This window comes from Tenrec ecaudatus, chromosome 8 (genome assembly GCF_050624435.1).
Source record: "Tenrec ecaudatus isolate mTenEca1 chromosome 8, mTenEca1.hap1, whole genome shotgun sequence".
Taxonomy (NCBI): domain Eukaryota; kingdom Metazoa; phylum Chordata; class Mammalia; order Afrosoricida; family Tenrecidae; genus Tenrec; species Tenrec ecaudatus.
The window spans coordinates 22331423-22353231 of record NC_134537.1 but is presented as its reverse complement, the minus strand read 5'-3'; the positions used below and the strand labels follow the sequence as shown (position 1 = coordinate 22353231).

Below are 21809 nucleotides of genomic sequence, written 5' to 3'. Positions count from 1 at the left end.
TAAATAATTTATGCAATGCAAATATTGAATGTTGATGCACACATGTGCATATGTTAAATATATTTAAAAAGCAGACACATGACATTTTTCATGCTTGTGACCTGATGTTGTCAACAAGTCACACAAGTTACCTGGCTGTCTATCTTCTGCCTGACCCCTGAAACGACGCCTGCGGCTACGATTGCGTCGCTGGGGTTTTTTTTCACTATCATCTGTAATTGCAAAGTTTACCATGAACTACTCTGACATTAAAAAAAAAAGTTTCTTAAAAAGCCTTCCTTCAGTTTTAAGAAAAGGAAACCAAAATTTTAACTAAACACTGAATGTAAAGCATATGATTACTGACAAGAAATAATACTTTTCATAGTCTTAAGCATTTTAAACAGATTGAAAATGAAACTAACAGGATGTTTAGAAAATTTACGGTTATAAGGAAACACTGACTTAAATTACTTAAATTACCATGATTCAGCAGATTAAAGTTTTCTTGTCCAATACAATTTGATTTCTACCAGAGTTAATGCCATTTCAGCCCTTTGGAAATAATGCCAACTCTTTTAATAGATGGGAACTTCACAAGTGACATTCCAAATTTTAAAATCTACAAGCTGAAAGCCCAGTTTCAGTTTGGAGACAGAAGTGTTAAGTGTCTTGAACAGTCTGAATATTTCTACTGAACTAATAGCACCAAATTCCAAACTCACTGCCATCAAGTCAATTCCAGCCTGTAACAACTGTAGAGTTGCTATAGGCCTGAGCGTTTCTGAGACCGTAGACAACCTTAAGGGAGCAGAAAGCCGCATCCATCTCCCATGAAGCGACTGGTGGGTTCAACTGTTGTGAACAGTCCAATCCATAATCTACTATGCCATCTGGGCTCCTAATAATAGCAAAGCCATTTTAATAAACCCTCCCAATTAAAAATAATGGAAATAATTAGTTATGATAAATAGAACTATACATTTAAGACAAACACAAAGCTATCTACACATTGAAATAAACACTAGGAAAAATTCAATTTGTGAATTGCATACTTTCTAGTGGGCGCTTCATATACTGACAGTATTATATAATGTGTGTCTTTTTCCTGAAGTGTTTACATACCTAGCCCATTTTCATTAACTGAAGCTGTATCAGATTCAGTCATTCCATCCATCAGAACAGCATCTTCATCAGTCCTTCGTCTACGAGACCGCCTACGACGGTTAGTGCTGTGATGAGATTCGCTGGCATCAGTGTCTGCAGTCTGATCTGATTCTGTATTATCAAGTAAGCTGTATGGATTGCTGTCTGGGTCTTTGAGCACTATATGCATGTCAGAGGCAAGAAATATTTAAGAGAGCTGCAGTTAATATAGAACTGTTATCAATTAACAATAAACAAACTTCAATTTTCCCAACAAAAATATACTGTCTTCAAATAAATCGTTTCCTGTATCACCATTTTCCCTGGAAAATAAGGATGATTAAATATGGAAATACTTTAAACGGTGATGGGAAAAAATGAAGATAAGCAGAGCACTCAGCCTCACATTTCTGCCTTCTTTTGACAATGTATACTACCAAACGGAGTATTACTACATGCCAGGTTTACATTCACAGTTCTAACTAATCCTGCCCTATGGCTTATGAAACATTCCACTATAAATTAAATTATCAGAAAATGCCCTTATGAAGTTTATAGGGACTGCGGCTTTTTCCTATTTCCTCCTGATACTCAACTTGCACTCCATAATGTATGATAAGACAGAAACATTAACTGAAGCAGTCAAAATAAGCCCACACAGGGAATACACGAAAAGGTTGAAAGTCTGTTTAAAAGAAAAGGGAAATGTTGAAATGAATGCTGACAAGTACATCTCGAGCAGAACGAAGGTGAGGTAGAGTCAGTGAAGAACAAATTTTAAAATGCAGAATTTGTAAGAAAAATACCCATCTTACCTATGTGCATTTATTGCTTCCAACAATCAAATTATAGAAGAAATTCAACTAATCACGATTTTTCCTAAATTTCCTTTGGTAACGGCTAGCAAGCTAGCAACTTTGTAAAAGACTAGTAGGTAGAGTAAAGTACATTTATTTTGCAATTCATTACACAATATTATAGACTTTAATGCAATAGTGCTAATATATTTCCCTGGAAGCCTAAAACTAGAGCTCAAAGAACTGTCTCTGTGGAACTACAGAGAACTTTAAAATATCCTCCCACGTTTCTGTAATTTATAAGAACATTTGGCATATATGTAACGTAAGTGCCTGTCCTCTATAATACTTAAAATACTATATAAACTTTGATATGGCAAGGAGTATTATAAACATGGTTTCCTTATGGTGGTATACAATAATGGAATGCTAAAACTACCCCCAAGGTACCAAACATCCCTGGCAATTCCCTCTCACTCATAGTCAACCTCATGTGCCCAGTTCTTTATAGTTCAATTTCTCAAAAAAGTAAAACTTCCTTAAAAACAGATGATTCCATAATTGTCATTTGGAAAGTAGTTCATAGTATAACAAAACTCCTTTTCCATTCACTTTAGGTAATGAAAGCCTTCATTATTAGAATTCTCTAAGTACAACACAGTAATGTGTGGCTCTCATCAATTTTAGAAAATATTTGCCTAAGACTCCAAACACTAAAGAAATAAGTATCTGACCTTCAACTGCCAATTAGAACTTGTGACCCAAATATTCTAGGCAAGATTTCACTGGACAAGAAAATACTTTCCCCAAGATTTCTTTCCTATATTGCAAAAACGGTCCACTCTCTTCCACAAAATAACAAGTGGAAAGAGAAACTGACAAGTATGGGTAGCTCTAGGAGATGCATTAAACTTGTATATGGCTACACTGTTTATTAAAAATGGACACTGACAAAGTATATAAAAGACTACCAGAACTGATGGAGGATTTGCCACCGCGTGGTCCACCACGACCTCGACCCCCTGAAACACTTCTGCCTCTTCCTCCAGGGCGCCTCCTGCTGTCACGCTGATGCCGGCTTTCTCGGTCATCTTCTCCTGCTAATGACCAATCGCTCAGCTCATCTTTACGTTCCGATTCTGTTTCAGAGGGGTTAGACAGCTCAGAGTTTGTACCTTGAGAAAGTAGAGAACATAGCCAAATGATTTCCATGAGGAAAGGAGCTCGGAATTTTCAAACTTATTTCATAAAGGTTTAAAAAAAACAAATGTTTATTAGCTGCTTCAAAGAATGCTAAAATTTCATATGAATATAAAACGGAAAAATAAATGTTAGTATATACAATTAGTATAGCTATATAACATGGTTGATAAAAAAGGAATTTTTAAATGGGCTGAAACGTAATTAATGAACCAATTATAGAAATATAAACTATTATATATACAAATGACTTAAAGTTATACAAAAGTTTTGCTCAGTTTTAGGTTTTAATACTATATATTATTAATTACTATGTAAAGCAAATTTCAATGTATTCACAAAAACAGTTTAACTGTAGAGGATATTCAACTACTGTTTTATTTACTCTAGGTACACCTTACTTTCGATGGTGTCATAAACTGCAAGTGTTTTTTAACAGTGTGCACAAAATAAGCACATTTTGTCCAAACAGTCTATAAGAAGATTGTATTATAGAAACTTTCGAACAATTGTTATAAAGGCTACTTTGAGAGATAAATTTTAAGATGACATGTAGTAGAATGGAAACAATGTGAAAGATGAAAACTCGGCATGCCGTAGGAAGTTTAAAGACCATTCCTAACATTCGGATGACCGAATTTGGTAGTAACTTTTTCAAAATTTAAAAGCGGCAATGATTTTGAAAGAAGACTATAATACTATCATATTGCAGTTTAAAGGTCTTTAAATATTTAAAAGCTACAGATTTTAATATACCTACAATTTTGTTATGTTATATTGTAAATGAAGTTTATGACCCAATCAACATCATAATCATTTCCACCTCTCAAGTCTATAAGTCCTAGGATGGCAGACTTCATTTCCTCCTCTATCTTATATTCAAATATATGTCCTTTAAAGCCCTGTTCAGTTGGTAGTGATGGAAGAATTCAAACCGATTTTGCCCCTTACGAAAGAGATTTGTATCTTTTTCAGTGATCACCTACATTAGACTTAATGGCTCTAAGGACATTTTCTCACATCCAAGGTGCCATCAATTCTAAAACATCCTGATTTGTGTGCCATTTAGATAGAGGAAATGTTGCTAAGTCGGGTTTTATCACTAACTATAAGCAAGATACAAATTTCAGATGATACAGTGGGAACAAGATATTCCTTATAGGCTAATGTCACAATCATCAAAAATTCTTTGGATATTAGGTGTAGAAGAATATTTATAACCAGAGTCAAATGGTTTTCTTTTAATCCCATTCAACAGTTGCTTCAGAAAACACAAGTTATTCATTCTGCAAAAACTCAGAGGTAAGAGTGCCATCTACTGAACAATTTGCATAGCTTTTTTTCAATCCAGATGCTATTCCTTGAATATGCTCATATAAATCTTTCATTTTTGACAAAAGTATTTGCCCAAGGGTGACTTCTCTATAGGCAGGCTCCCTGCATAGAGATGAAAATTCTTCAATGGGTTGTTTTCATTATAAAAAGTCAAATTTGATTTGATTTACTTATACAAATAGTGTATACCTCAAAAAAGAATCTGAATTATTAAAGTGTTAGTTGTCATTAGTATTAAATATCTTATCAGGAATACTACTACAATGGCTTGCAGTTCTTGCCTTTGTGCTAAGAATTTGTTATTAATTCATTGGAATTTCACTGCAATAGCGGACTAACTAAAATTAAACAAAAACAACACACAAATCCAAAATCTGATAATAAAGGGTACAAATAACCTATTTCTGGAACAAATGAAAGAAAGTTAAAGTTACATATAACTTTACAGTCATTAGTTGACCTTCAGTAATACATGCAACCTGGACCTGAAGTCGGCACATTGTAAGCTTGTGTGTATTTTTATTTTGCCTAAATGCTCTTTAATATTGAAAAAGATTTATGATTTTGCAAAACAGTTATGATGAGCACAGGTGAGTGCAGAAGAGAAAGGAAAGGAAAGAAAATGAGGTCACTGCTAAGATCCAAGTCCGAATGTAGAAAAATGGAACAACGCCAAAGCTGAAGAAGAATAAACAAGAATTGAAGATTAGAGAATTGTCAGCTGCCCCCACTGGCCTTTTCCTACCTGAGTTACACCCTAGCCCTATTCTTCACAAGATGCATTTTTCTTAATGTTCTTTTATAGTACTGTTAATTTTTTTAAGCCCCCAATTTCGTGAAATGCTGCACTACACAAATTGATTCCAGATATAGGATGTTCATATTCAATACTGCTAAATAAGCCAATAAACAATTTTAAAAGCTAGTAAAGATTTGGTATAAGCAATCTTGGCACAATAAATAGCCTAATTTTTCATTTTCACTTTTCTTGGGAGGGTACACTAAAAATATAATTTCTAGCAATATCACCATTAAGTTTTTATTGGGATACATGTAAAATTATACTAGGAAATATGTGGAAATAAATTATATGTTTATTCTAAATGTTTACAATAAACATGATCACCAACTATTAACAGAAACATGATCATTTCATGACATAGCTGCTTGAAAGTTATAGTCATTAATATACAACACTGTTCTTACTACTAAGACATTTATTTGTAACTACTATATATTGCCCTCAAAAACAAAAATATTGACAAACTAAATAAATAAGGATACGCAAGGAATATGGAAGCACCTAAACTAGAATTGCCACCACCAAAAAGAAAAAAGTGCTATTACCATAACCGGAGGTGTAATTAGGGCCCCGACGACCTCTGCCTCTTCCACTATAAGACCTAGAACCTTGTACAGAAGAGACGGTACTTTCATCAGTAGCATATCCTTTTTCTTTTTCAGGCCCTCTGGTGGAAGAAGGTCTAAAACCCATACCAATCTGTCGTAGCTGTTCATCAATCTGCAGCCGTTCCATTCTTAGCTGTTCTACTTCCTTTAATCAAAACAAAAGAGAGTAAATGTCTTACCTTAGAGCCTAAGAGCTGATGAAAGAAGCTTGGTCAATGATTTTGCTAAAGAAAGCAGAATCCACTTAATATAACAAAATTTAAGGACTGACTTGCTGATTCAGTTCAGTACGTATTTATTGAGTGCATGAACCGACCATACAAAGTGCTGGAAGCATGTAACTCAAGAGAAGGCCTTGACACTCAAGGAGAGGCTTCACAGGCTTTAAAATCACCCAGTTAATAAGTGCCCTTTACCAGGATGTTTGTTTTGAATGAGTTAAAACCACTGAGGTACAGTAACAAAAGCAGAAGAGGCTTGAAAAGGTTCACAGAAAAATGGAATTAAAACAGAGGTTCTCAACCTTCCTAATGCCGCGACCCTATAATACAGTTCCTTATGTTGTGGTGACCCCCCCCCAACCATAACATTATTTTCGTTGCTACTTCCTAACTGTAATTTTGCTACTGTTATGACCCCTGTGAAAGGGTTGTTCGACCCCAAAGGGGTCGTGTCCCACAGGTTGAGAACCGCAGAACTAAAAGGTCATTGGAATTTTCCCACAAACTTTTTGATATTAGCCTCTCTGCAACTGAGCCATAAAATTAAGTAGCACTAACAAGCTACTTCCCATTAGTGTAGTGACACCTGAGTTATGACCTAGATAGACTGGTGGACTCAATCATTAAGAAATGAGGTTATCACAAGATGTGAAAGTAAGATGTCTACAGAAAGCTTTTGGTTAAATGCTGATAGACAATGCATGGGCTAAAATGCTTGGCAGAGTACTAATTTATTACTTATATAAATGGCTTCCATAGAAAATTAAGCCCCGTACCAGGGATGGTTTGAAGATATTAAGGAACTCAGGCGGTGTTAGTTATTGGAGGTCCACGGGGGCAGTTCTACCCTGTCCTGTAGGGTGCTGTCCTGTGACTTGATGGCAATGAGCTGGGTTTTGTTTTTCATACTTTACCCTGGATTATGTGTGGTGGGGTAGGAGTAATTTTTTTTTCCCTGAAAAGGCAGCAGTAGGCCAAGTAGTTTGGGAACCTATAGTTCAGTCTCAGAAACCCTATGAAGTCAGAATCAATTCTAAGGCAGGGATCTACTTTTTGGTGAGCTCTAGATGTTAAGGAAAAATGTATGAGACTAAAAGGAAATAGCAAGCAATTTAATAGAGTACTATATATATATATTCCATATAAAAGAAACTAGTCCAATACCCACAATCTATTTCCATGGAGTCAACTTGAACTCATTCAACCTAGAAGGCAGAGCAGAGCTGCCCTGCAGCAGGGGCAGTCCCAAAGCTGTACATGTTACAGCGATAGACGGCCACTTCTCTCACTCCTGAGCTGCCAACTGTGCGGCAAACACCATGTCACCAGAGCTCCTAACTAGTCCAACAGCAGAAATGCAAGAATGGAAGTAAATAGAACATTATGCTAGCAACAAATTACTTAATAATGTACATACACATCACGTTTTCTCAAGCCAACCCTTGCTCTTCAGGTAGCAACTCATACGAGTATTTTAATAACAACAAAGATAAAATGTCTGTAGTGATAATGTAGCTTAAATCATATAATATCACAATGACTAAGAAGTCCAACAATACTCTTTCTGGTTCTACATCTTACTGACATGTAAGGTATAAAAGAAAAAACAAAATGGATCCAGTAGAAAAACATGCAGATCCATAAGTAACGAGAACCCAGCCAAAGTACAGGAACAACAAGAGTGCCTGCTACTTACACACTAAGAAATGCACACACTCCAAGGGAAGAATGGAAACTATGCATGAGGCCACTCATTTGGTTAGGGCAAAGAGCTTTTCAACTTCATAGATGCAAAAACGGGAAAATCTAAGAGAATGAACTTTACTAAAAACAGTGATAAAGTTTGAAAATGTGAGGCATGAGAATGGAATGCCATGAACATACAAACCTTTAGATAAGCAATATGATACTCTAAGAGAACTTGTACATTTCCGATGCTTTCTTTAGTGCCAACAAATACAAATGGAACCATCCCCTACAAGAAAATAAAGCTTTGTCAGTGTTTAGCATCTTCACAAATTCTGGCATGAACTTACAACATTCTAATACATAACTTAGAAAACACACCCTAAAGCATACAACCGTTTCTACTAGTAATCTTCCATACTAAAGAGACTGCTAACATCCATCATCTGAAGGACCCGGATTTCCAGCACTTCATTTTATGTTTAACTCAATCATGTTTAACATTAGGTGTACAAAAATTTTACAAACATGAGTCACACTATACAAAGTTGTTTAAAGGGTTTTCTAGATTTCTAATTCAATCTCACCATCAAAGTATAGAAATCAATGTTTCTTTAGAGACACTCCTTCAAACTGGCATGAATTTAGACTAGATATATCAGCTTAATAGCAATGATCTTAAAAGATTATGAAGTAACTCAACCAACATATTGCAAACATTAAGTGCTCAGGTAAGAAAACTCTGAGTTTGATTATTAGTGAAAAAGGTGGGCTCACACCTTAACAAATGCATCAGTAGAAAAAAAAAAATCACTCAAGTATTATAGCAAATCAATGAATTAACCCATATCTGGGTATTTACTGAATTTTAAAACACCAAAAGTTTAAAAACTGAGAGAAGTCCGGATCGATTTCATTCTCATCTTCACTTTACAAAACAATTTCTGACAGTTATTTAAGCAGACTGGCTTAAGAATTTTTTGTTTTAAATATAAATTTAAGTGCAGCTTAAGAATGTCAGGTTCCATATATTAAGTTGTAATTTTATTTCCAAAGAAATGTTTTTAAAATGAAAAGGAAGAAAGGTAGCAGGCTGGGTACTAAGAGGTTCAACACAGAATCCAGCTATCCCAGATCTTAGTAAGACTATTAAGACTGTTTAGATATGATCACAGTGATACAGGTACGAAACAGGGAATCTAACTTCAGACACTGAGGAAGCCATGATCCTATTTTCTCAGGAATTAAAAATTAGCTATAACATTTGAGGTAAATAAAATTCCCAATTCTGGAAGTTACTTTGCACTCTACAAACATCGCTTACTTAATGCTGACTAAAAAGTCAGAGGTTAGAAAATAGAGGACTCAATATCAACCATTTTACTAAAGTTACAACATTAGTAATTAATAAGAGCTAATTTCATAACTAGGCATATAGCTCCAAACACTAAAAAAAACCCAACAACATTGTCAACATGTCAGTTCCAACCCTGGGCAAACCTATTGGTTATGGGCTAGAAATGAGCTTCAACGGGCTTTTTTCAAGAGCTAATCTGTCCAGAAGCAGACTGTTAGGTTCTTCCCCCATGCCACGGTGCTGGATGAGTTCAAGCTGTCAACTGTTCAGTTAGTTGTCGAGCACAAATCCTTTAAACCACTCAGAGACTTAATTCCAAATCTCAAATTACTTACTGCCAGAATCTATGCTGAAATAAAAGATAAGTAAAGCAAGGCCCCAGTTTTAAAGACAACCTAAACTCAGACACCACTATATGTCTACAATAATCTCACTGTGTATTCTTAGTGCTGTGACTAAGCCACAGGATATTAGAGAGAATATGAATCGTTCTGCTCAAGGTTTTAGAAATGTTAGGAGGAGTCCTAAGAAAATTAAAGAGTTTTTATCAAGTACCTAAAGAAAGGAGTTATTCCAGACAGATAGACCTGCAAGGAATAAAGTAAATACAATGCTTTGATCTTGAGTAAGAGCTATTATCACCAATAATTACCTCCAAAGAAAAGGAGAGTTAAAAGAACCTCTTAAAGAAAATGTATTTTCTACAGTAGTTTATTGGCTATTGTAAGGTCATACTAAAAACTAAATGATTATTGAACAGAAGAGTTCATTTCTAAGAGTTATTTCAGTGAAATTTCAAGGTTTTCTAAAAAATGCTTAGAACTGATCATTTAGTTAAATGACATGGCAAGAATCAAACACTCCAGCTAAAAATATAACTAGATCTGTAATTCCTGATAAGTGATACCAAGTAAATTACAGTTGAAGAGAACACATTAAGAAAAATTAAACGACAGAAGAAAATTATGGGGAGGAGTCTCAAGATGGTGTCCAGGTAGCATCACCTGCTCAGTGCTCCCACTGTTAAGATTGGAAAATTCACAACTAAGGAGGCCACCCCTGCGAGGCCAGTGCTAGAAATAGAATCCCAGTGTCCTAGGGTTTGTAGTTCGGACCTCCTCTTACGATTTTCACCCACAGAGCACTCCGAGGGCTCACTGCTGTGCTCTAAGTTCACCGTGTCTGCCTGTGCAAGCTCTCCACATCCCTCACCAGATCCAGAAGGGCAGCGCCCGACACCCCTTCCTGCATCCGAGATCGGAGCCCTGCCAGTGTGCAGTAATTTCCCCAGACTGCTGTCTAAGGGTGCTCACAATCCTAGGCCCACATACACCCTCCAAAAACTAGCCACGTGAGCCCACTCCAGTTCTTCTTTCTCTGCGAACGCATTACAGGGCTTGGCCCTCCCCTCGCCACCCAAGAACAGAGAAAATGTGAATGAGTTTTTGAAGGAAGTGGAAAAAGAAAATTTTGCCATATATGACATATAAAATCCAGAACGATAAAGTACATTACTATATTATTTAAACAACAGTTTAAAATTTTTAAAGAACGGGAAAAATTTAAGTTGAAAGAAACATTTTTGACACATTTCTTTCACAGGGAAATGCAAACAATTACACCTTCTCCTCTTGCTATCTGGAGTTTTCGCGTTTATAATAGTAAAAAGAAACCCACCATCCACCTATTCAGTGCATGAACAGGATGTGCCTGCCAAAGAGAGAGTAATGTTGGCCATGATAACTGAGCTCTGTCACTTGGCCTGGGCCATGATGCTCAGTGGCTTTATAGTTAGCAAGTAACAATGTAATTTTGCAGCTACATAATGATGTAGTCGATTCTTCTAATGTCGATTTGTTGTGGACATCCTGAATTTGCACAGTGCCACTTTTTGCAATCTGGTCAGTGGAACCTACTCATGTCAGTAAGGGAGAACAGAGTTTACGATGAGCACGGCACTTCTCATTTTAAGCCTTCTCTCAAATACATCTCCAAGTCACGGGCGGAAGCTCCTTATAAAAGTTAAACTTTCTTGAAGCTATGCAGGATTAATCACTAGCAATAACATTCCAAGCTACAATTATTCAAGTTTATAAAATTAATGAGTATTTTCCCATTCAATTTTAGGTGATACATCATCTCTATATCCTAAACAATGAAAAGGAATAAAAAGAGTGGCTATTTTAATGGATTTGTTTACAACATTATTACATGGTGTGATGATATCCATATTTTTCTTTCTTAAGGCTAAAACCCTACCCTTTTTTCTTTCATTTTTATGAAGAATGATTCTAGTCAATGGAGTAATGTAAAATTCCCCTAAATAATACTCTATGGTGTAAAATTAAAGAAGTAGCATTTTGCTTTCTGGACAATTTGGGGAATATGCTTGCCTATGGTTCAGGCACACAAAATAAAGTCAAACACACAGCACTTTTTCTATAAATAGGAGTACTAAAGAACAAAATTAGAGACAAAACGTCCACACAGGAGGAGAGGGTATAAAAGAAAAGATATTCCAGGAAAATTAGGATCAGAATTAATAGTAACACAAGTTTAAGGAATTTCAAATGACCGATGCTTTCAGGTTTTATAGTGAAAACAGGGAGTGTGGTTATGATGGTGTGTCAGCTTCGCTGGGGCATGAATCTTTGGCTTAGCCATGATGTACTAATGTAATGTGCTAATTATATAACAATGTAATCACCCCATAATATTGATAATTGTCTGATGGGCTAAGGGAATTAGATTAGAATGCCTAATCCTTACTCAGCCAGAGTTTTGAGTCTTTGGTAAAGAGCGTCTCCCTAATAGACTTGGATTGAACTGGCAAAGAAACTCTATAGCTCTTTGTTCGCTCTACAGTCTTCTTCCTATTTTCAACATCTAACCTCTGGGCCTTGGAACTTGCGCCAAGTGGCTTGCTATACGTACACTGCCTGCTAATCTTGGGTTTCATCAGCCTCCGTAGCGGAAACCAACAGCGTGCTGTTTGACTTGCTGGTCTTGGATTCATAATTCCCTGCATCTAAATAAGTCAGGAGAAGCCTCCAGTCTAACATCTAGCCCACATATGTACTTCAAACTTGCTAGTTTCTTGATATAACTATGCCCTCCAGCCCCCAGCCCCAGTGCAAGCATGCACACAAGCACACTGGTCAGTGCGATCTATAAAGAGTTCTCTATAACAGACTATCTTGGTAATTCCATAGCCTTACATAACAGAACATAAACCAATACTACAGTTAAGCTTTCGAAGTAAAAACTTTTTATTTTTTAAACTGCCTTTTCTACTGATGTACTGGAAAAATCCACTAAGAAACCAGGCCTCACATAATTGAAAGGCCAATTGTTTCCTAGTTGTGTGAAGCACATTTTACAAGGCACAGAACAAAACTGAATTTAAATGAAAGTAGCTCATTAGATATAACAGTTTTAAAAGCAAAATAGAAAATAGTTAAGAATAGGGAAAACGGGCAACTTAAAATCACATTTTAATGACTTACATCTTCTCTGGGTAGTTTATTTTCATTGTCTCCTTCAATTCTCACCCGAACCACGCCAGACTTGTCCACAATTTCCTGTATTACTTTGCCATTTTTCCCAATTACTTTTCCTTTAATAAAATAAACATAGTAATCAATTAAACATCAACATTCCTATCCGTCCATCAACCACCAAGATTAATTTCTAATCAAATAAGAACCCCCAAGGAAAAATCTACCTTTTTACTATTCACTCTCCAGACAACTGACGGATCTAATACTTTCTCTTTACTATGCCTTTTATTAATTAGGATTACAATGCTCCTGACATGTTTGATATTTTCAAATATGCTATATGTGCTATACAGCATTTGTATTTTTAAAACCTTTAAGAATTCTCAAACACTTTGAAAGCCTAAATTTAAACATGAAAGTTAACAAAAACTTTAATTTGGTACTGATTTTTTCTATTATGCATGACTGGTCCATCACACAATTAACAAATGCATCCATCTTAATTTTTTTGTTTCTATTCTTTCAAGCTATCTGTGACCTGAAGATACCGTCAACCCAACATTCGCTTCAGTAAAAAGTTTACATGTAGTAAGTACTACATTTCACATCAAGAAGCCAAGGGTACAAAGTACTTCACAGCTAGATGTAAGCAAATGCCATGATATATAAATACCATGATATATGATATGCTCACTGTCTTAGGTATGGAAACACTGTAAAATGACCTAAAATTCAAATTATTTACCTTCTTCACACTTTACTTGTGAGCCTGTCAAATAGCAGTTCTTAAGTATCCAATAATTAAAGGGAATACTAAAGGGGGGGAGAGCAGAAAATACTCTTCCCCTAAGAAACTTGCTATCACATTATTAAATCAATACAGTTCATACAGTAACAAAGAATTACCTAGTGGCATCTCGTTCTGTTACCTAGTAACAGAATATTCAGGTAAGTTTCACTTTATGGAATGGATATATTCTACTCTAGATATTCAATATATCTATTCCATAGAAGTGTACACACGCAATTATTTTTATTAAATGTACAATTTATAGGCACAGAAAAAATTCCAAATCCACACGCCAAAAAAAAGTTAATTCTGGTTGAGAGATGGTTTCTGGAGAATTTTTCTATTGAAAGCTTAAAAAATGAGTTTCCATTGAAGAATAAGGGGGCAATAGCAATAGTAAACTGGTCAATACAGCAAATGCACTGTGCTACTTAGGATTTTCTTACTTTTACATTCCTATTCCCATACCTCGTTCCCCCTCAATAACCCTAAATTTAAAATATCATCAATTGAACAGGAGAAAAATAAGAGTTGGAAGTTATTTGCATGTTCTCTATCTGAGCCGCCTAGCAGCAGCAGTATGAAAGTAGCAACCACGGATCCTGCCCAAGGCGCACAAGGAGAAATGATGTCATCCCCATTTGCCCATACTCTTCCTTCCCTCCTTTCTTCTTGTGAACTATAGCCGATGGTGAGTCAACATCCACCACCATTCTCTGAGGCCCTTGGCAGAGCCGTCCCTTCCTTCAAGTTTTATTTAGCCTCACCAGGAACCAATAATATGAATTGATCGTTTATAGTTTAAATTCCAGGTATACTAACAAATTGGAGCAGACCTGTAGCATAAATTCTAAAGGGACAGAGTAAAAAAGCAATTAAAGAAAACTTTCACAAGTTGGAAGGTTTTAATACATTTTCAAGTAAGAGTCCACATTATTTTTTTTCTTCTGATTTGAGTGGTGGGTATGGGCATCGCCCTTTAACTCATGGAACCGGAATGCAAGGCAATCTTCTCTGTAACTTACCCACCAAGTGATCCTCATTTCCTTTTATTTCTTATTTCTCCTTTTTCCCTCTTAACTTAGACTACGAATTTACTACTTTTAAAAAACTATTTCAACCACAAAACATTCTGAAGGGAGATGTAGTAATTTATGGATGGCAAATCAATGGTAATCTTTCTATCTCTCCAGAGTATGTCACAGTTACCATAGTTGCTGCTTCTGTTTATTTCCTATAGAGCATACACACACACAAGCCAAATAACAAAAGACAACCAAGACAAGCTGGAGGTAAAAACCGGTGTGGGGAGAGGTCAGAGCTTACAGACATCTTACAGACATCCTCCCCGAGGGCAGTTAGTCACCAGACTACAGGGTAGGCCTCTAGGGTAGTTAGTCAGCAGACTATATGACAGGCCTCTCTCCCTGCTACTGGGGACAATAAACTATTCCTCCCTGAGGCCTGCGACCATGCTTTCTCACCCTACCAATAATGATCTCTATCAGTTGAGTCAGGGAACAGGGCAAAATGACTCTGTGACATCCAAAGTTAAATTATCCGCCTATCTTATCACATGTATTGCATGTTATGTCCCTAGACCACCCCCTCTCATTACTGTATTACCTATGGCACAACCCCCCCCTGTGATGTATGTACTCACCTGTAATTAGGGGGGTTGCATTTCCCTGGAGAATAAAAAAAGCCTGGGCTAACATTAAAGAGGAGACTCCCCCTCCACGTGGACCAACGAGTGGGGCTGCGGTGAGCATACTACCATGAATTGTGTCTGACTCCATTTATTTCAACACTTCTATCTCTCATGCTCTCTATAACTTTACTATGATCTTTACTTATTATCGCTGTACAATTGCGCCTACCGGACCCGTAATGATGTGTTTGGGGCTGGCTTCCCCTGACAGACAGGTATTCACATAGCTGCAATGATATATGAATGAAGAGTAGAATCAGAGAATATACCCAATTTCTATTATTTTACTTCCAAAAATTCTTCAAGACCAGTCATCTTCCAGAGAAATCCTGAATGGGAAAAAAGCCTAACATCTTTACACATACTATCCTCCAAGTCAATCTTACACAAGTGAGGAAATCTTGTAAAAAGAAATTATCTTCTACCACAATGCTAGTACGTGAGAGATGAGCACGAGTTAAGACAGACAAACAGAGGTACCACCCACTGCCCACCCCAAAAAGCTGCATCTGTGTCAAGTGACTTCAGATGAACTTGAGAAAACATTTGACAGCCTTTTGTACTCAACCTTTAGAAAGTTAGGCAAAATTCTTGGTTAAATTGAACATTTCAACTTAGCGCTCCATTTCAATCTACAATGGACAACTTTACATACCAAGAACTGATTTAAAAAAATTGAACATGCCATATTATACTTGTGTATAAGCCGAGTTTTCCAGAACATTTTAAAAATGCAGTTTTTGTGGTTAAATTAGGTGCCTTGGCTGATATTCAGGTCGGCTTACACTCGAGTATATGCGGTAACATCAGTGGTTTATCAAGATGTTTGGGCAGAACTTAATGCTTTTTATATAGACAATGACAGCTGAATTCCATAATTGTCCACTATTTGTGACTGGCTGAAACAATCAAATGTTTATAATAAAAACTGCTTCCACGTATTAACTGCTTTATTAGGTTTAACATTCAGAATTATTGCGTAGAAATCTATTTCAAAGGCATAACATGCTTAATTATGTAAATGGCACCCAGGATCTGAAATTATTTCCTTAAATCCAAAAATACCAATGATATACTGTAGGCAACAAAACTTCACTGCATTTTATGTTGCTATTTCTTTAATTACATGTTAAAGATATTACTGAGTATTTAACACTTAATCAAGCTTTCCCATATCTGAAACCCTCTTTAAAATGAGGGCTTATTAAAAAAGAAAACTATTAAATAAATTTCAAGTTATAAAGCTCATTTATGTATAATGTTAACCCACTGGCTTCATGTCTTGCATTGATGGTACCACAATCGTAATTGAAGGAAACCTCCCTCACAGCATGGCCACCATGTTTCCTGCTGCCCATGGTGTCTTACCTGATTCTATGCCTTTGAACACCCATTTATTATTATTCAGGGCCTACTGTGTAGAAGATTATTACCCTACTGTTAGTCCATTGTTATTTTTTTCTGCACTAAATAAAAGAAAAGAATTATCACAAACACCTTCTCAAAAAATACTGTCACAATTTTGACGGACATATGAATGATAAAAAGACATTAGGGAATCAGAAAAACCAAAAGGATAAAAGGGCTTAAGAAAAACTATAGTGATAAACTTTTACCAAAATTATGGGTCACATAAAATAGATTATCTTTTCTTCTTAACTCATGACCGTAAGAGCTACATACAATATGTTATCACCAAATATTGAGAAGAGCTATTTTTATCTAACTACTCTACCGTGACAAAATAGAATAAGGCATCACACAACCAAGACTAATTTTCCTTAAGTTACGAACGAAAAGATTTTTGACATGATGGAAAGATTTTTAACTTATTTAAACATGTAGAATTACCTACCAACAAGATTCCTAGGAACCTGAATAAAATCCTCCACAAATTCCAAGAAGCCTCTAGCCTTTTTAACAGCATCGGCACTCTGCAGAGAGGAAAAACAAACAAACATGAAATGCACCCCCGAAGCAACCCATACCCCACAGCAGAAAATCTGAAAAGTATCAAATATGAATTATTATTGAGTAATGTTTCAAGTAATTCATGAAGTACTTAAGAGAAAATAATAATCAGACTAATATTTCAAAGGCAAAAGGATAATAAAAATATTAGTATTATTAGAACCCTGAAAGGTTAGAAATCCCTAGTTCTTTTTAAGCTGACAAACTTAAAAAATTACTTTTATTACATAGCTACTGAATAGGCAAATTTTAATCTAATCTTAAATATCCTGATCCATACTCTCGTGTTGTATTTCTTTAGCTAACTGCTAAAAACATGCACTATTCAAATGATCTAATCCAGTGTTTCCCAAAGTGGAAGAGGCTGCCCCCAGGGGAGGAAGCACTGGACCACTCCAGGGGCGCTGCAAAAGCAGATGCCTACACTTTACCCTACATTAGAGGCTATACAGTACAAGAGCTTTCGTTTGCCAAAAGGATGGGTGCTAAGTGGTTTTGTTTTGTTGTTTTTAATCTGAAAAGTATGCAATAAGCCCAATAAATTTGGGAACCTATAGTCTAAATTATTTGCTTCCCCCGTCCCCCAAATCACCCTCATCAAAAATCATGACTCTCAACATGCATTTTTGTTAAAGAACTGTTCTTACTAATAAGAACATTAAAAGGCATAACCATTAATGGGTTCAATTTTAAAGGACTGAAGAGTCAGGAGATCTTTAGAGGAACACTCAGTTTTCAAATAACTGCTAACTTCAGCTTTTAATGTTTGCCTACTAATAAATAACCATAGTCCACATTTATTATGTTCCATGTATCACACATTGTTAAGAACTTTTAAAGCTTTATTTAGTCCTCATATGAGAAAACTTAAGTTTAAATTGAAGTGGCAGAGACAGGATTACAATACAGTCAGGATGGTTCTCCAACAGTAGTTCTCAACCTTCCTAATGCTGCAACCCTTTAATACAGTTCCTCGTGTTGGGGTGACCCCCAACCCTAAAATTATTTTCCGTGCTACTTCATAACTGTGATATTGCCACTGTTATGAATCAGGCAACCCTGGTCCTTCAACCCTAACTCCCCCCAACAAAAAAAGGGGTCGTGACCCACAGGTGGAGAAGCGCTGTTCTACAACATAAACCATAAAGGTTCCCAAACTTATTTGGCAGACTACTACCTCTTTTACTGAAAGTATTACTCAGAGCTCCCTGGCAATTAAACACTTTTGTGCTGCGGCACACAGGAAAGGATAAAATACAGGTGTGTGTCTGCAATACCTCCTGGGTCATTCCAGCACCCACAGGTTATGGTATCAGCCCTGACCAACTACTATGGTACTCGGCCCACCTGTAAAGACTTCAGAAGTACAGTTGGATATGAAGTCACAGACAAATGCTTGAACACACAAAAATCAACTCTTAATATAGACTTAATATGGTCTCAAGAAAAATTTTAAAGTAGTTCCCTACTCTGGAGATATTATAGCTACAACAAATCTCACCACCACCTTTTTTCTTTTATTTGGTGGTGCGCTTTATCGTTAGTAGTGAATGCTACATAAGGGGAACCTTCCAAAATTTCTGGGACCTAGAGATTTGGTATGAAAAGATAATGAAATCGTTCTGTGAACGTTTTCACAGAAAATAATGCAGAGTATTTATCTCCTCGGGTGTGTTCACTCATAATAAATGGTAATGTTGATGACTTACTGTTCAAAACACCGCATTACAGCAGACAATGACCTAGTCTGTCATGACAGCAGTTTGGGCATCTTTATGAGTAGAAAGTTAGAAAGTGTTCAACTCAAAAGGCACACCACAACCGCATGGTGCAATGGTTTGAGTTGGGCTGCGATCTGTGTGGCCTGCTGTTCAAAACCGCCAGCAGCTCCGAGGGAAAAAGACTGGGCTTCTACTCCTGTTTGTAGTTACAGACTGGATGGATGAAAGTGAGCTGAGTAATGACATCGGACCACAGAACTGTGCACAGATCTGACAGCCATTACAACTCTGATTTCAGTTATTCCAATGATGCTCACGTTACATAAGACTAGGCCTACAGTCTGATTTTATTCAGAGAAAATGTATCACCCATACTTCCCCCACCCCTTGGGATCCCAAGTAATAGGCACCATTGTTTTCTGAACTGACTTATCAACTCTGAACTTAACTGGACCCTTGGAGTCCCTAAAAGTCACCATTTTGGACCTTACTCTTTATCATACTGGTAAATCCAAGAATATTTCCCTGTTACAATATATTTCATAAAATCATCTTCATTAGCTTTAATTTTGCTTGAGGCACTGATGGAAAAATCAGCTCGCCAAAACAGCTCACCTTTGTGAAACGCTTTGGCACAGAGAGCAAACCACTTACTGGGGGCCAAGATGTTCATTTAAAATGTCAAATGTAGACCATATAAGACCCCACGTTCAGTACTAGTTTTTATTTCAGCCACATTTCATTTGTCAAGCTTTCAAGTCTTCCCTGTCTTGGCTTATCTTCGAAGCTTGGCAAGTCTTCCAAGCTCCCTTAATGATACACCTGAAAACTAATGCCTTATGTGAGACAAAATTTCCAACACCTTGCTGCAAAGCATCAATAATTTTGGGAGATATAAATGTGGGTTTTGTCAAAAATTCTCATAGAACAAAAAGTATCCTTTCTTTGCAAAGCACCCTCAGGAGGCTAAGGCCAGTGTAATTTCTGAAAGTCTTGTGTGCAGTCCTAGTCACGGAGGCATGTTTACACACACTGTTTTTCAGAAGCCCACGCAGACATGAACAACCTTTGTTACAGCACAGCGATTAGCCAAAGGCGACCACCGAGAGCAGCTTACCTCTCCATAGATGCGAAAAGTTCCGGTATCTTCATCGAGTTCAATGGCTGTAACCCCAGGAACCTTCCTTGCTTGCTGTATGTTGCTACCATGCGTTCCGATTGCAAGGCCCATTAAATCTTCTCTCACAACAAATTCCTCATGAAAAGCTGCTGCAAGTTGTTTTGTGCACTATTTAAAAAGAGTAAATTATATAATTTATTCTAATTGTTTTAAATGTCTCTAACACTTAAGCATGGTGATAGGAAACAGTAGTTCAAAGACAATCAATTTTCCTGAATTATTAATAGTCAGCTCTCCAAATGACTCCTATTTCAAAATTCACATAAATTATTAATGGCAGTGACAAATGTGTTCTTATAAGACTGGGAAAACCTCAATTTCCATAGGTCAAGGTAGTATGCACTTGAATGTACCCACACAATTCCACACTAGTAAGGAGGAAGGGATGAGGGGTGGGGTTGAGGACAAACAGGGGGAAAGGGTAAGATAGCATGCCCACAGAAGGAACAATTATCCAAATGGTATGGCACTGAGGGAAAGGCAAACACTAAGGCAGTGACGGGCGACTAGCTTTGTTTATTACGAGATGCCCACTTTTCAGTCCTGCTCTCCTCTAAAACAAGAGCTGTTAGAATACAGCAGTTACGGAGAGAAGCGCGACACGACTGAAGAGGTAGTAAAGGAGATGCTTCAGGAAGTAGTTAAGGTTAAGGGCTGAATATAGAACTAGCACTATAATTCTGAATAATCCTTTTCCATTTCTAAGCTCTTTGGTAATTGTCATCCAATCCTAATCAAAAAGTTACTGAGCATTTAGTAAAACAAAAGGCTATGCTTAAGAAAACAGAGAGAAACAACTCTTAATGACTACCCAAAAAAAAAAGTCTTGAGTTGCTTTATGTAACCCTCAAGTAGTTTAAACAAAAAAAACAAACAAATAATGTTCATTAAAATGGGATACCGAAGAAGAAAATCTTTTTTAAGGGTAAACTCACTTCTAAATGCTTTGTGGCCTCTTCATTTCTGGACATAAGCATCAACTTGGTACGAATACTTCGTAAATGCATGTCACTCAAAATATTTACTCTCTTCACAGTTGCTTCACTGGCAGACTATAAACAAATTAATCATTCAAAGCTCAATGATTTTTCAAAATAAGACAAACACAATTTTCCATAGACACTTTGGTAATTCTCATCTACCACCCTTACTCCCCTCACATAACACCATCTAACACCTATGCCACAAGCACCTTTGCTCTCTTTATGAACTCCCAAACTATTTAAACGTTATGAAGAATATGAGGGCAGGGGCCAGTATTCCACACATTTAAGATGGTTACAATGTTAAGAATTTTATTTTCCTTCTCACTCAAGAAGAGATGACAATAACAATTAAAGTTGAAACTTTTTCTCCCACACTGCATTAATACCATCATTTTACACCAATTTCATCTTAGCTTTTGCCTTTTGAAATATCCACTTATGAAATCTGTACTATATCCATCACCAAACTCATGGCCATCAAGTCAATGTCAAGGGATAGCAACCTTACAGGACAGAGTAGAACTACCCTTGTGGGTTTGGGAAGCTATCTTTATAAGAGCAGAAAGCCTCACCTTTCTCCCCGAGCTTCAGGTGGGCTCAAGCCACTGACCTTACAGGTAGCAGCCTCACACAAAATACACTATCCTCACCAGCAACCTAAAATAAGGGGCCACCTTACCAGGATCATGAGCTGTGTGGTTTCTGGGTGGTAAAAGATTCTGCATGCTCCTACTGCTTTCTTAAAATCTTTATGTGCATTCTCATTAGCACACCTAAGAGAGAAATTAATTCATGGTTAAAGCTTCAGTAATAGATTAA

General features: G+C 36.7%; 1 protein-coding gene across 3 annotated transcripts in view; it reads right to left on the bottom strand.

Moving 5' to 3' along the window:
• Positions 1-21809, bottom strand: part of FXR1 (FMR1 autosomal homolog 1) — a 68722-nt gene that overhangs the window by 4557 nt on the left and 42356 nt on the right. The window contains exons 6-16 of one of the 3 annotated variants that reach the window (XM_075556086.1): positions 21670-21763; positions 20940-21056; positions 19942-20112; positions 16988-17066; positions 12638-12747; positions 7977-8063; positions 5955-6012; positions 5805-5867; positions 2894-3097; positions 1105-1305; positions 132-212 (exon numbers count right to left, since the gene is read on the bottom strand). In XM_075556086.1, coding sequence (XP_075412201.1) covers positions 132-212; positions 1105-1305; positions 2894-3097; positions 5805-5867; positions 5955-6012; positions 7977-8063; positions 12638-12747; positions 16988-17066; positions 19942-20112; positions 20940-21056; positions 21670-21763 — 1265 coding nt within the window. Of the gene's footprint in view, positions 1-131; positions 213-1104; positions 1306-2893; positions 3098-5804; positions 6013-7976; positions 8064-12637; positions 12748-16987; positions 17067-19941; positions 20113-20939; positions 21057-21669; positions 21764-21809 lie in introns of all 3 variants that reach the window. The other 2 variants (XM_075556085.1, XM_075556084.1) reach the window with 2 other exon arrangements.